This window comes from Archocentrus centrarchus, unplaced genomic scaffold (genome assembly GCF_007364275.1).
Source record: "Archocentrus centrarchus isolate MPI-CPG fArcCen1 unplaced genomic scaffold, fArcCen1 scaffold_30_ctg1, whole genome shotgun sequence".
NCBI classification, from domain to species: domain Eukaryota; kingdom Metazoa; phylum Chordata; class Actinopteri; order Cichliformes; family Cichlidae; genus Archocentrus; species Archocentrus centrarchus.
Genome location: NW_022060259.1, coordinates 771,232 through 787,924, shown reverse-complemented (window position 1 = coordinate 787,924; position 16,693 = coordinate 771,232). Strand labels below are relative to the sequence as shown.

General features: G+C 41.0%; 1 protein-coding gene across 1 annotated transcript; it reads left to right on the top strand.

Moving 5' to 3' along the window:
- Nucleotides 1-601: 601 nt before the first annotated feature.
- On the top strand, nucleotides 602-16,320 carry LOC115776276 (thyrotropin receptor-like). Its single transcript, XM_030723892.1, has 12 exons — nucleotides 602-765; nucleotides 844-915; nucleotides 4,628-4,702; nucleotides 5,138-5,212; nucleotides 5,333-5,407; nucleotides 5,546-5,623; nucleotides 6,707-6,775; nucleotides 7,493-7,570; nucleotides 7,748-7,936; nucleotides 14,037-15,114; nucleotides 15,199-15,348; nucleotides 16,246-16,320. The coding sequence occupies exons 1-12, from the start codon at nucleotides 602-604 to the stop codon at nucleotides 16,318-16,320; spliced, it is 2,178 nt and encodes a 725-aa protein (XP_030579752.1).
- Nucleotides 16,321-16,693: the final 373 nt, after the last annotated feature.

Here is a 16,693-nt window from a genome sequence, read left to right as displayed (position 1 = left end):
ACTTAGGAAAAAAACTAGTTGCAATGCGTTGGAAACCTCCACATTCACTTTCTTTTCGAGCATGGATGATGACATATTTGGATATTGTTTATTTAGAAATGTCAATAACCAGAATTCACGAAGCCAAAGAATCGACAATGAAGGCATGGAGCTCGCTTTTAACGATTCTCCATAAACTTCGAGTATAATATGTAAAGGGGTACTGGTGTTAGTGGATCCAAGAAGCGGGTGGGTTTTATTTAGGGTTCTGATTCCAGGTTGTTTTTCTTTGTTTTGTTTTGCTTATTCATATGTAATTATATAAACATATGCAAATTCATGCTCCATATTCTTTTCTTTTTGTAATGTGCAACTGTTTACCTGTACTTCATTCTAAAGAAAGATAAAATAAAAATTTGATCACAAAAAACATATTTGCTGTATAATCTGTATTATACAATGAGACACTGAACATCAGTTCTTTGGTTTTATTTTCAACATTTTGGTCTTATTTTGAAGGGCAATAGCGAAGCACCGTTATTGGCCAAAATCCAGCACAGCTGAGTGTCTTTCAAAACTCCTTCAAATGTGCAGTCTTCACCAGTGATTTGCTGCTTTTACAATGAATTCTGTTTTTTATCTTCCTTTTTTCACTTTCATCATTGTCAAGACTACTCTTCATCTGGAATATTGCCCACCTCAATGCCAGTGTGAATGGGAAACCCACAGTGTGTCATGCTTTGGTGTTGAGGTCATGCCTGTTTTCCATTCCAGCACAAAGGAAGTGTAAGTAACTGCAATCCTTAAACGTTGATTTCTGTGACTGTTGTGGTAAGACTGAAATGTCTTTCATTTTTCTTTTAGATGGCTTAAGGGGACAAAATTGTCTTCCATTTCTGAGAATGCCTTTGAAAACTTGGCCAACATTTCTCAAATGTAAGAGCATTTTCTACAGCACTAACTTCTTTCTTTTAATTTAGTACAATTTGCACTCAACACAAGAAATGAACAATATACAGTAAACTAGCACGCAACCAATTACCTACCATTTATTGTAAATATACTGAAGGAATTGACTGAAAACAAAAATTACAATTACTGTAAAAAAAGATAAGATACTGTATACATAAGGCTTTTATATGGGGGCTTCCTAAGGGCTCTGTTAGCTCCTAGAATAAATTTTCTATATGGTTCATAAAAAATTAATTGTGAAATCAAGAATGTTAACTTTCAAAAGAAATAACTTTAGGGGCATTTTTTTTTCTTCCCCTCCTGAAAAGCAGAACTGAAGCATATACTGCCCTGAGCCTCATCGAGGATGTTAGTAAGCTCTGTGATGGTTGAAGTGGAAAAGATTTTCCCTCTGTTAACATGCGTGAGGCTGTTTCACTTATTTAGCAATTCAGTGCAATGCACAACCAGTTCATAAAATATATTAAGAAAACACTGCTATATTTATGGTGATGAACACACAAGTTTTAGGCTGTTTTTGGGTCCCCAGCCTTGCAACCCTCATAGAATTGGTTGAGTTTAGCTTTCAGGGTTTTAATGTCATCAGGTTTGTTCCACACACTATCAAAAAGCTAAAAGCTGCCGTGATGTCAGATTTTAGTTTAAATTAATTCAAAAATAATTAATTATCATAGATTCACTCTGACTAATTGTCCATTTCACACTGATGAATACCTTTTTACATCTGAACAAACACATCAAGGTTCAGAAATTGTTTAGCGGAGGATGAAGAAAGATTCTGTAACTTTATTTGCAACATATGTTGTGACATGGAAATCATGTTTTACTCAATCTGAGTCTGAGGCTTTGATTACACTGAACCTGCATCTCTTTTCTCCTGTTGTTCATATTTACACCAGAAATGTCAACGGGAATGGGAATTTTAAAAAAGAGGAAAACCCCCTAATTTTTCATGAAAATTGTTACCAAATAAGTCACCTTTAGTTAATGGATGCGGTTTTTCTTGTATTTTCATTTAGGCTTTCACACATTTTTTCCAGCAGTTTCTGGCTGTGTAGAATGCCAGTAACATGTCGGAGTGAGGATGAAGTCACTTAAATACGGTTTCTGTTGAAAGAAAAAGAGAATAGACAGGGATTAGAGATTTCTGCCTTTTTAATTTTCTCTTTGAAAGCACAAGTGCTTTCTGTTGAGGTAATTTAATGAATTTAGAGCACAGTGAGCTGCTCTGTCTCTCTGCTAATGTAAACCTGGATAAGTTGAATGTACTTAAAAAAACCAAGGTAACTCGTTGCCTTAAATTTTTTAAGTAATGAAACATTAGTTGAATAAGCAGCAGTGGTGCTTCCTGTAGCAAATATATTTTTACAATGTTGAACTGTGTCTGTTTAAATTTGGTAAATAAACAAACATGATAAACACTGGTACATTAACATTTCCAAATAACATTTGTCCATGGAACAATAAAAACCGTACAAGTAGAGAACTACTGCAGCAAGACACCCGGGCCAAGGTGGAATCAAACCCAGACCTTCTACATGCTAACACCATGCCGCCATGCTGCTGCTCATCAAGCCTGTCTGTTTAAACTGGTATAAACTAGATTTTTAGTGGGTGCAAAACCTGATGATATTAAGTTGTTTGAACTCAAACACATAATTACAATAAGACAGACCATCAAAAAGTACAGTCTACTCAGAATTAATAAGTAATGTTGCGAAATGACAGATGTTTAAGTAATATATAAACTCAGTTTATTTCAGTAGGATCTGTTGATTGGACTTAAAAACACAGTTACAATAAAAAAGGACATGAAACAGTTCAACTTACTCAGCATTAACAATTAATGTTCACATACTAGGCAATTTTAATATTTTTAATATTCAATATTTTTAAGTCGAATCAAAATCTGGGTTTACAGTGTATGAGTCAGTGGATCACTGACTCATCTACAATCTGTTTCTTTTTCTGACTTTCTCTCTTGTCTAAATTATTATCAATTAAGATGATATTTATTTAATTACACTTTGGATTCTAGTGTTTAAGAGGATGGAAAGCCTATAATGGCCTTCACAATCCACAGCAAAAATAATTATGAGACACTGAGTATTTTCTCTTATACATGTGCTTGAAATAGTATTAAAAACATGAATTTAGTAATTCAAGGTCCAGTCCAATTTACTTGCTTGCTTAGAACAGCAGGTAAGCCACCTGTGGCAAAATGAACCAAAACCTCAATAAGCCATGGTCATGTGGCTGTTTTGAACCACACTTACTTACTGAGCTGAACATCAATACTAAGGCCTCCTCCTGTCCTCCCATACCAACAACTTTGGTCAGGTCTTGCCTGCCTACCCTGTGTCCCATCATGGTTGACATTATCAACAAATGAGAAACCTGCCTGGTCCCCTCAATTCTCAAAGCAGCTGCTGTTTCCCCCATTCTCAAAAAACCTGGTTTGGACCCTGAAGATCTTGTTATTTACTGCCTACTTTCAACCCTTCCATTCATCGGCAAAATACTCAAAAAAGCAGTTGCTGCCCAACTCCATCAACACATCTCTCCATGAGCTTTTTGAACGCTTTCAGTCTGGCCTCAGAACACTTCACAGCACATAGACTGAGATCCACAGTGCCCCATCTCTGGACATTTTCAAAAAGCAGTTGAAATGCCTCCTATTCACTTAACCCTTTGGGTTTTGACTTTTGTGTGTAAAGTTACATTGGATTTCTTGAACGGTGCTATATAAATCAGATTTATTATAACTGCTTTTAAAATGTTCTGTATTTCTATTGTAATAGCTCTGCTGATTTTCCCAAATCTTGCCTTCGGTTCATGCCCTCCAAACAATAATATTTAAAAAGACTAAAACTAACCCTGAAACGAATAAAAAGTAAGCTAAAACTAAACATTTCCAAACAATTAAAGCTAAATTTAAACAAGCAAACCCACTCTGGAAAGTAACTGAATTAAAAACACTACCACTGTGAGGTTGCTGGAGGTCCTTGCAGGTAAGAGTACACTCTGGATGGTCTTTGGAGAATAAGTCATTTATTGTCTTGGTCTCTGCTGCTCTTCAGCCTAGTGGTCAGAGCGGTGAGCCCTTGTTTGGCAGGTTCTACAGCCTTCTTATCCAGAGTTGTACTTCTGGATAAGAAGGCTCCATCCAAGATGTGTCTCTTATGGTGCACTTATAAGAACTTATCAAGTTTGAGTCAATGACCAGGATTTTTTTGTCTTTAAAAGCTGTTTCAAGACCTAATTCTTCCAAGAGTACTACTCAGTTAATAGTATTTCTTTTTATATCTCTCGGCCTTAAGCAAGGTATTTTATGTAATTTCATGTAACTGCAACTACTATGAATACTCTGCATAGTATGCATTGTCGGATTTAAAGATTAAAGTGGACTCCACAAACCAGCAAATGCCTGCAGTTACACTTAAATGCTTTTATGATCAAAGTTAAATTAATTCAGATTAGTGGATTTTTATGCTTATGACAAACTGTAAAGAAAGGCAGTTTGCATCCAGCAAACTTTTATCATTGCGAATTTTGTTCAGTTTTCTTAAATAATTCATAAATGCCATTTTAAGACCTAATCTGTTCATGCAAGTTGTTGTTGCTTTAAACTCACTGAGTTCTGTGAATCTAACATTGTACTTTGTGTGTTTTTCAGATACATATCTGATGACAGTACTTTAAGATATCTTGAGAGGCATTCTTTCTACAACCTGTCCACGGTCACACACATGTATGTAAACTTTGAGCAAAATAACATGACTGTGATTGAAATCAACAGTCAAATTAACCCATTTATGCTGCTGTAAATATACAAATAATTCTCATATCATGCTGTCTCTGTCCTGCAGTAGTACTACTTATACTAGACTGGCTGTAAGGCCATTCACATTTACAGTCCTGGCATGTGTCTTACTGGTGCCCAGGACAAGATGATTTCCAAAGACTTGGCTTTGTTTAATCATATGAGATGAGCTGGTTAGATGTTTTTGACCATTATATTAATAAAAGTTAGGTTAAAATGAAGTAATTAGATAAAAGTAACAACCTTTTACATCCCTCAAATCCTATAAAAAACTGTTCACTGCCATATACACATGTACAAGTTGAAGTAAATATGTTGTGAAAAGAAAAAATATTGTGTGTGTGTTTTTTGCATGTCTGATAGACAACTAAATGGCATCAAAACACTGTCACACATTGATCAAGAGGCTTTTAAGAATCTACCTAATTTAAAATACCTGTGAGTATAATTTTGTTTGCTTATTTATATTCTGAGTGTATCATATGATATTTTCCCAGAGAAGCAATGTTAAAGTTATTTAAATTTATCGAATGTTGACTTGGTCTTGTTTTAATACAGTGGGATCACAAACACAGGTCTCACCTCCTTTCCTGGGCTAAGGCATATTCAGTCCAGCCGAGAGGATTTTATATTGTATGTTGCAATTATGTATATTCTGTTGTTCACTTAAAGTGATTGCACAATTTCACATGAAGCCTTTCTGTGTGTGTGCGCTTGTGTGCCCACATGCATGTGTGTCTTAAAAAAATTATGTTTGTTCCTTTTTAACAGGGAGATAGTGGAGAATGTCTTTATACAAGTCATACCTGCTAATTCCTTTACTGGAATATCTGTGAATGCTCTGACTATGTAAGTTTAATTTAGTAAAGCAATGGCTAAATTGTAACAAACTATATCTCCTAATTTGCCATGTTACTGGAGCTTGGTGAGGGCCCCTTGATGCCAAATTTTAATGCAGTGCTTGGTTAGTGGAGCCTACAAAGCTTAATTCAATTTTATATATATAGCGCCAAATCACAACAAACTACTATGAGGGGCCGTTAGGGACATTATTACTGAAACGCTCTCACACACACTACTGAAACGCTCTCACAAACACTACTGAAACGCTCTCACACACACTACTGAAACGCTCTCACAAACACTACTGAAACGCGTTCACACACACTACTGAAACGCTCTCACAAACACTACTGAAACGAGCTCACACACACTACTTAAAGGCTCTCACACACCCTACTGAAACGCTCTCACACACACTACTGAAACGCTCTCACAAACACTACTGAAACGCTCTCACACACACTACTGAAACGCTCTCACAAACACTACTGAAACGCTCTCACAAACACTACTGAAACGCGTTCACACACACTACTGAAACGCTCTCACAAACACTACTGAAACGAGCTCACACACACTACTTAAAGGCTCTCACACACCCTACTGAAACGCTCTCACACACACTACTTAAACGCTCTCACACACCCTACTGAAACGCTCTCACACACACTACTGAAACGCTCTCACACACACTACTGAAACGCTCTCACACACACTACTGAAACGCTCTCACACACACTACTGAAACGTTCTCACAAACATAAACATGATGTAAAAGTCTGAAATAGGAAAATCTGTCATTTATCTGTGGGTGAAGTTTAAATTTCCAAATAAAAATAATAAAGAAATTATTCTTTATATAAAAACTGTCCAAGTATTGTCCTCAAAATGATAAAAGGAGGAACACACTATGAATACAAGTACAAAATGTATTAAGTACTATAACATCAGGAGACGTGTTTCTAATTCACACAGCTCATGAACTTGAAGCACATGTGGAACTAATTTTTCAACTTTTGTGAATTACAGATTGAATTGTGAACTTAGGATTTACAGGGTTTTCTTTCTCTTCTCCCTCTTTTTTTTCAGCATGCTGAATAGCAATGGTGTGAAAAAGATCCAGAACTATGCTTTCAATGGGAGCAAACTGGAGGAAGTGTATGATACTTTGATTTACTGCACTGAAACAAGAAGAGCTAAAACTGTGATAAGACACAAGATTCAATTCACAAACTGATTCATTTATTTAGTGTCTGTATTTATGTGTTTTATACACAATGTTTGTTGAAATGATACATTTTTACAATCTTTTTTTTAATCTGGTTGATAGGTAGATTATAGCCCTCAAGTGACTAAGCGATTTTAGTGGGGTCATTTTATTTTAAATAGGAATAACTATGGCTCTATTTTAGTTTTTCTGTCCAACAAAGTAACTACAGTCAGGATGGTTTTTCTTCTTTTGATACTTCCAAATCCATAATCAATTGCTTCAGCAATACGGCAGCACAGCTTCTGGAGCATTAAATTGTACTACTCTGTGTCTATTAGCCATACTTTAATGCAAAATACTACAATCCACTGATTAGAAGACGAAAAATACTATAAAATTAAAGTGAAAATTAAATTTTAAAAAAATGTACAGTAATAAAAAAAAAAAAGACTCCCGTGCAACTTTCCATTATGTGTCCCACAACAATGGGCCAAGCACTGTTAGAAAAAAAAAGGTAAATACAGTGACAAATTGACAATTATGTTTTCAATACAATTAAATATCATTAAAAATATTATTTATTATAACTACTTACTTGAAAAGTCAGTAAAACTGAATAGTTTTGATCCTGTTACTGTGTTCTCTATCTTTCTCCCATTATTCAGGTACCTTCATAGGAATCTCCATTTGGAACAAATAGAGGAATTTGCATTTTATGGTGTGATTCATGGCCCAACTCACTTGTGAGTAACTGAAGTACAGAATTTGCAAGATGACAAAGGATCCTTGAAAATAAAGAAAATGTTCTTATTGACAAAAAAATCTGTATTGCTTTTGTTCTTCCTATATATAATGAAAGAGAGAGTGAGAGAGCTTTTCTGCCCTGTTAATTATTCTTTATTCTTTGTCTGTCATTCCAGAGAGCTTTCAGATACCAAAGTACATTCTTTGCCTTCAATAGGCATGAAGAACATTGAAAAGCTCCAAGCTAAAAACACATGGGCCCTGAAAACACTGCCCCCCTTTAGAGCCTTTGTTCATTTACAGAGTGCTGAATTGACCTTCCCAAGCCATTGCTGTGGTCTTAAAATGCTGAAAAGGTGGAGAGGGTAAGTCCTGGGAAATGTTTCCCGGTGTTTCTGTTACTTGTGTATTTCTCCTTGTACAAAACTATTCTCATGCTCACTGTATTGGGCCTTGGGTACTCTCAAAAGCTGGAACTGGCTGTAGTAATTCCAATGAAATGAAAAGTCAATTCTCTAGAGCGTGGCAAAAAATTTATATTTAAACATTTGACAGTCAAATAAAGATTTACTTAGAGATAGAACTTACACTGACAAAATACAAGATGCACACACACGCACACACGCACACACACACACACACACACACACACACACACACACACACACACACACACACACACACACACACACACACACACACACACACACAATTATTTAGGCCATTGCATCCACAGCAGCACTTTCAGGGTACCAGGGGCACAGAGGCAGCCTGGGATACCAGGGGCATGAGAACAAGGAGTACACAGCAACTAAGTCCCATCCAGGATACCAGGGGCACCAAGGCAGCTTAGCATGCCAGGGAACAAAGCTTTGTTAGGATACCAGGGGTGCAAAGCTTGTGTTGCTGTGGATTTGCTAAGTCAGTGATGGTAAGTAAGTGTGGGTTCCCAGGACCTGCTGCAGGTAGAGGTGTGCCCCGGAGCTCCGGGCATCCGGCTGGGGGCTCCTGAGTGAGGCAGTGTCTGCCCCTGGTAAGTGAGTGGAGCATGTCCGCCCTCCCTCTCCCATTGAGGATGTCCAGGGGAGGGATGTGGGGATCTTTGTCCAGCCGGGGGGCCTCTCACCCTGGGTAAGTGAGTGGAGATGCTATATTGGTCACAAGTGCCTGTGTGGCGGGGAGAGGAGGCTGGGGATATTCCCTACACACCTCTCGTTCTACTTCCAGCCACGCATCTCCGATCGATTGACAAACGTGGCCCGCTATTGGAGGGCAGCCACTGAAGCCCCGGCCGTAGTACCAGTCACTCTCAGGCCGTGGGCTCCTCTGGCCTGCGGGCTTGCCTCCAGCCCCACCTCCTCCCCCGTGTCTGGCGGGAATAATGCAGCGCAATGAGGCCTGGAGGCTCCGTCCTCTGCATGTGCTCTCTCCACACTAACACCGCATTATCCCCCGCGCGGGATGAGGTCGAGCGACCTCTCACTCAGTATTGTCATCTAGGCGCCTTGGACTGTGGCCCACAATGCCTCTCTTTTTAAGATTAAGATTAAGATTAAGATTAAGATAGTGTTTATTTGTCACATGCACAGTTATACACAGTACAATGCACAGTGAAATGTATTTTGTACCTGCAACCATATATACACACACATATAAATAAGAAGAATAAAAATAAAAAAAAGTAATTCACACTATACACTATACTCTATATACTATACACTATACACACTTTTATAAATTATAATATTTACATTGTGCAATAATGGTCCAGTTAGGGCTCAGAGTTGAGCAGACGGATGGCTTGTGGGTAAAAACTCTTCTTCAACCTTTCAGTCTTAGCCCTCAGGCAGCGGTAACGCCGGCCTGATGGGAGCAGGGAGAAGAGAGAGTGTCCGGGGTGGCTGGGCTGTTTTAGGATCTTCATGGCCCTCAGCCTGCACTGCTTGGTGTAAATGTCCTGCAGGTTGGGGAGGGTGGTTCTGATGGTCCGTTCAGCTGAACGAACCACCCTTTTTAGGGCCATGAAGTCCTGCTTGGTGCAGTTTCCCATCCAGGTGGTGATGCTCCCACGCATGATGCTCTCGATGGTGCAGGTGTAAAAGTTCCTGAGCACCTTGAGTGGGAGAGTGAAGTCTCTCAGCCGCCTGAGGAGGTAGAGACGCTGTCTGGCCTTCTTCACAGTGATGTTTATGTGATAAGTCCATCTCGTGATGTCAGCCTCGTCTTCTCCTTCTCGCATTTGATGTGGTCCCAGATCGACTCAATGATGTTCAGGTCCGGGCTCTGCGGGGGCCATGGTATCACCAGTACCTGCAGGTCGTGGGTTTGGTGCAGAATCCCTGCAATGGCGTTGCTGGTTAGCTTTCTTTCCCAGAGGGACATTAGCCTGATGTGCTGGTCGTTGGAAGCATTTAGCTTCCATGGACGCCCACCCAATGTGTGGAGCAATTAATCCCTAATTGGGTTCAGTGGCGGGAGAGGAAATGTCCCCATGTCATTGGACTTAGCTTAGCTAGGCTCCACCCAACACGTGGAGCAATTAATCCTTAACGTGGGTTCAGTGGCGGGAGAGAAAACGGTCTAGTTTTTATGCACAGTACTATATATATATATATATATATATATATGAACAAAAAGTTAATTGTAATATTTGTTTATATTATATTTGTTTTGATAGTCTTGTGATTAGGGCAGCATGTTGGCGCAGTGGTTAGCACTGCTGCCTCACAGTTAGAATAATATCTGAGTTCGATTCCACCTTGGCCCAAGCCTCTTGCATGTTCTCCCCGTGCTTGCATGGGTTTCCTCCGGGTACTCCAGTTTCCTCCCACATTCCAAAGACATGCACTTACTGGGGTTAGGCTAAATGGCCACTCTAAATTGCCCATAGGAGTGAATGACAGCGTGAGTGTGAAAGGTTGTCTGTATCTCTGTGTTGGCCCTGTGACAGGCTGGTGACCATCCATCCATCCATCCATCCATCCATCTTCTTCCACTTATCCGGGGCCAGGTCGCAGAGGCAGTAGCCTAAGCAGAGAAACCCAGCTCGTCCGAGGGGACCCCAAAGCGCCAGTCAAGCGATATAATCTCTCCAGCATGTCCTAGGTGTGCCCCGGGGCCTCCTCCTGGTAGGACATGCTTGAAACACCTCACCCAAGAGGTGCCCAGGAGGCATCCAAGTCAGATGCCTGAACCACCTCAACTGGCTCCTTTCGATGTGGAGGATCAGCGGCTCTATTTTGAGCCCCTCCCAAATGGCTGCACTCCTCACCCTATCTCTAAGGGAGAGATCAGCCACCCTTCAGAGGAATCTCATTTCTGCTGCTTGTTATTCGTAATCTTACTCTTTCGGTCACTACCCAAAGCTCATGACCACAGGTGAGGGTAGGGACATCGATTGACCAGTAAATTGGCAGTTTCGCTTTCATGCTCAGCTCCCTTTTTACCACAACAGAAAGGTGCAGTGTCCACATCACTGCAGACGCAACCCCAATCCATTTGTCAATCTTCTCTTCCCTTCTCCTGTCACTCTTGAACAAGACCCCGAGATACTTAAACTCCTCAACCTGGGGCAGCAACTTGTCCCTGAGCTGGAGTGGGCACTCCACCCTTTTCTGGTTGAGGACCATAGCCTCAGATTTAGGTGCTAATTCTCATGCCAACTGCTTCACACCAACTGCTGCAAACCACTGTCAGTTGGGGGTCACCACCTGATGAAGCCAACAGGACTGCATCATCTGCAAAAAGCAGAGCGGAAGCCTTCCGTTACATGGCTACATCTAGAAATTCTGTCCATAAAAATTATTAACAGAATCGGTGACAAAGGGCAGCCTTGGCAAAGGCCAACACCCACAGGAAATGAATCCGACTTATTGCCGGCAATACAGACCAAGTTCTTGCTGCAGTTGTAAAGGGACTGAATGGCCTGCAACAACAGGCCAGACACCTCATACTCCCGCAGCACCCCCCACAGGATACCCCGAGGGACGCGGTCGAATGCCTTCTCCAAGTCCACAAAAAACATGTAGACTGGATGGGCAAACTCCCCTGCAACCTCGAATATCCTCAAGAGGATAAAGAGCTGGACCAGTGTTCTGTGACCAGGAGGAAAACCACATTGTTCCTCTTGAATCTGAGGTTCGACTAACGGATGGACCCTCCTTTCCAGCACCCTGGCAAAGACTTTACCGGGGAGGTTGAGGAGTGTGATTCCCGATAGTTGGCTTGCAACAACGGGCCAGACACCCCATACTCCTGTAACACCCTCCACAGGATACCCCAAGGGATGCAGCTGAATGCTTTCTCCAAGCCCACAAAACATGGATGGGCAAACTCCCATGCACACTAGAATAAAGAGCTGATTAGGATGAAAACTGCATTGTTCCTCTTGAATCTGAAGATCGACTAATGGATGGATGCTCCTTTCCAGCACCCTGGCATAGACCTTACTGGGGAGACTGTGGAGTGTTATCCCCTGATAACTGGAGCACACCCTTCAGTCTCCCTTCTTAAAGATGGGGACCACAACCCCAGTCTGGCAATCCAGTGGCACTGCCCCAGATCTCAATTCAATTCAATTCAATTCAATTCAATTTTATTTATATAGCGCCAAATCACAACAAACTGTCGCCTCAAGGCGCTTTGTATTGTGGGTAAAGACCCTACAATAATACAGAGAAAACCCAACAGTCAAAAAAGACATGCTGTGGAAGAGAGCCAGAGATTAATATCAATTAATGATTAAATGCAGAGTGGAGTATAAACAACGTAAATAAGGTGAATGAGAAGAAACAGTGCATTATGTGAACCCCCCAGCAGACTAGGCCTATAGCAGCATAACTAAGGGATGGTTCAGGGTCACCTGATCCAGCCCTAACTATAAGCTTTATCATAAAGGAAAGTTTTAAGCCTAATCTTAAAAATAGAGAGGGTGTCTATCTCCCGAATCATCTCCATGCAATGTTGCAGAGGCATGTCAACCAAGACAGCCCTACAACATCCGGAGCGTTCAGGAACTCAGGGTGAATCTTGTCCACCCCAGGGACCTTGCCACCAAGAAGTTTGCCTCAGTGACCTCACCCCCCGCCAGAATTGCTTCAAGGCCGTCCGAAAGTCTTTTTCAGTGGCCTCACCAAACTCCTCCCACAGCCAAGTTTTTGCTTTGTCCACCACCTGTGCTGCATTCTGCTTGCCCTGCCGGTACCCATCAGCTGCCTCTGGAGTCCCACAGGTCAACCAAGTCTGACAGGACTTTCTTCAGTTTGATGGCTCCCTTCACCTCCCTTCACCTGGTGACCACCATCTGGTTCCTGGATTACCACCACGACCAGCACCAACCACCTTGCAGCCAGAGCTCTGAGCAGCAGCCTTAACAATGGAGGTGCGAAACAGGGTCCATTCGGACTCCCAGTAGAATGATGAAGTCATCAGATAAAGTGCCCTTGAGCATCCTGCTCAGCGACTCCAAAAAGGGTGGGTACTCTGAACTGTCATTTGGCATATAAGCACAAACAACAGTCAGGACCCCTTCCCCACCCCAAAGGCACAGGGAAGCAACCATCTCATCCACCGGTGAAAACTCCGACGTACAGGCAGTAAGCCAAGGGGATACAAGAATACGCACCCCAGCTTGCTGCTTCTTACTGAGGGCAACTCCAGACTGGAACAGAGTCCAGCTACTCTCTAGGAGACTGGTTCCAGAGCCCAGGCCATGCGTTGAGGTGAGCCTGACTATATCTAGCCAGTATCAACGTTACTCACTAGCTCAGGTTCCTTCCCCACCAGAGAGGTGACGTTCCATGCCCCGATAGCCAGTATCGATAGCCAGGGATTGTTCCGCCAGGGCCTCCGCCCTTGGCCACTGCCTGACACACATTGCACCTGACCCCTATGTCACCTCCTGTGGGTGGTGGGCTTACATGTCTCCTCTTTAGGCTGCTCCCAGCTGAGCACCACGGGCTAAAGCCTGGCCACCAGACGCTTTCCCTTGCTCCAGGGTGGGGTCTCGGTAACCTTAATCCATGCAGGGTAAACAGTTCCCTTGATGTTTCTTCCATTAATTATTCCATTTTCTAAAATGTTATACTTTGGCAGAATTGATCATTTTCACTCTTTTAAAGCTGTAGTAGAAAACATTACTGATACTTTTAAAACCACACACACACACACACACACACACACACACACACACACACACACACACACACACACACACACACACACACACACACACAATGTCCTAATCTTTTTTTATAGTATCAAAATAGAGGAGATATTTGACATTGTTTTTGTACTATTTAATTTAATATAGGCTTGAAATGGCTGCAGCTTATTGCATTCTGTTATTACTTACAATTTCAGTAGCATCTCTTATTTGAACAACACTTGTGTTCCAGTATTTGTGTGCATCTTAAAAATGCTTGTAATTCATTCTCTGAATAATATTTCTTATCATCTCTGTGCAAGACACTCTGAGGCAGTTATCTGCAACCTGACATGGGCTACTTCGGGGAAGCGGCCATCTACAATTCTCTCTCAGAGGTATCTGGGGCACAACATCTCCGAACATCTGAAAGCTGAAAGGTTTGGTCTTCCAACTGCTAGCAGTGCAAATAGCAATCCCAACAGCCTTATTTGCCTAACCAAGAAGTCTCAAAATGATGGTTTGTTCAATTTGAAAATATATTCAGAGCACCTCAGTGAAGGCTTTGACTCTGAGCTGTGTAATGAACTTCATACACATGATGGACCTTCATGCACTCCCCTGCCTGATGCCCTGAACCCCTGTGAAGATGTGATGAGCCAAGGGTTTCTGAGGGTATTGGTCTGGGTAGTCAGTTTCTTTGCCATTTCAGCCAACCTATTGGTGCTCTTCATCCTGCTGACCAGTCGACAGAAGTTGTCCATTACCCGTTTTCTTATAGGTCACCTGGCATTTGCAGACTGCTGTATGGGGTTGTACTTGCTGCTCATTGCATCTGTGGACTTCTACACACGCTCTCATTATCATCATTATGCAATTACCTGGCAAACAGGAAGTGGCTGCAATGTAGCAGGAACATTATCAGTGTTTGCCAGTGAGCTATCTATGTACACATTAACTTTAATTAGCCTTCAGCGCTGGCATGCTATCTTCTCAGCTATGAGGCCAGACAGAAAAATGAGATTGCGCCATGCATCTGTGCTAATGCTTGGTGGGTGGTTCCTGTGTGTGTTCCTTGCACTGCTACCGGTAGCTGGTGTGAGCAGTTACCAGAAAGTAAGCATCTGCTTACCTATGGACACTGGGACAACTGCTGCTCGGGCCTACATTGTTTCTGTCTTGACTGTTAATGTCATTGCTTTTATGGTGGTATGCTTGTGTTATATCCACATCTACTTTATGGTACACAATCCCCATCATAACTCCAGCAGATGTGACATAAACATGGCCAAACGCATGTTTTTTATTATTTTCACCAACTTTTTGTGTCAGGCTCCCATTTGTTTCTACGGCCTGTCTGCAGCTCTCCACCACCCACTGATTACTGTCACAGATTCCAAGGTACGACTTTACGTAATCTTAATATTTAATTCTGTTTTTTTTTTGTATTTATAATAATGGTTGATCTATGTTTTTTCTCCATAGGTGCTGCTGGTCCTTTTCTATCCTCTCAACTCTTGTGCCAACCCATTATTTTATGCTATCCTGACAAAGACATTTCACAGAGACATCCTGATGTTGCTGAGTCGGATGGGGCTGTGTCAACGGCAGGCACACCTCTATCGAAGCCATCTAGTCAGTATTACTCCCCACATATACAGAGAGAAAGTGTCTGCCCAAGAGCACAGCACAAATATCGAAAAACAAACAGGAGTGACCAGACAAAAAAAAATGGTTTTGTAAATTTGATTGATACCCATTTGCTATAGTAATAATCTTACATATTCTAACATATTAACAGAACCTGATCATTTCACAGTTGAATTTCATTATTCAATGTACATGTCTTTAATGTGGTTATAATTAAATAACTAAATAATGTCCAAATGTTATATTATTCCAACCATAATGTAGAATAAGACAAACAACATTTCCAAGCATGACAAACAAAAGTTCTATTATCCGGTTTATATGTTTTTAGGGCAAAGTATCAAACCCTGGACTAAATGTCATATGGAATTCAAACAGTGGTAAATGTAAGCCTTGAAAGATCATAGGTGTTCTCACCTTCAAAATGATGATCAGCTCCTGTAGCAGATTACAAAATTGCCCCAAAGCACAATAAGCACAAAAAATCCCATTTAATCCATGTTAAAAATGTTATTGAGCTCAATCACTCATAAAAGACTAAAGACAGAAGAGATAAGACTAAGATTAAAGACTTCAAATTATAGAAGCCATTATAATCCAACCTTCAATAAATCCATTTATCATCAAATTCATCCTGCAACCTTGCCATCAAAACTAAATAACTGCTTTCATCTGATGATCTCAACTGATTAATATTAATATTACATAGTGCATAGTCTTTTAATGGGCTTCACTCTTGGTTATTTCCATTTGAGGCTGCTTAATGGAACAAGAGAGACAGCTGAGGCTGTAGTTAGAGGACAAGGCAGAAAGAACTGGATTCACGTCCTGTAAATACTAATCTTACTGTATTTTGTATACCCTCCATCCAGCTTTTGCCAGCTGTACCCACAGCTGGGCTCCAGCTGCAAACCAAAGCTCATCAACTGCCAGGAAAAGGAGACAGTAAAAGCTTGAAACCAAGCTTAAAACCACAGCTCGTGAATATTTCTAAATTAATTTTGAAAATAGGTTATTTTTGTTTCAGGCACCCAACAGGTTAATTCAATGATAATGATGATAATGATGATAAGGATGATAATGACAATGATTCAACTGACTACAGTTTAAAGACCGCAAGTCTTCTCCTTTTTTTTTTTTGTCTTTTCTTTCTGAGCATAGTGGCCATTGTGACTGTTTTTTGGACTGATAAGCTGCAATTTTTGTCTAAATTTTTTAATTCTTTCCCAGACGATGTTTTCAAGCTCAACCATACTTGGTATAAAACATTTTAACTAAGATAGTAAACTTCCCTCTGACACATGTACACAGCTGGCCAGTTCACCTATGT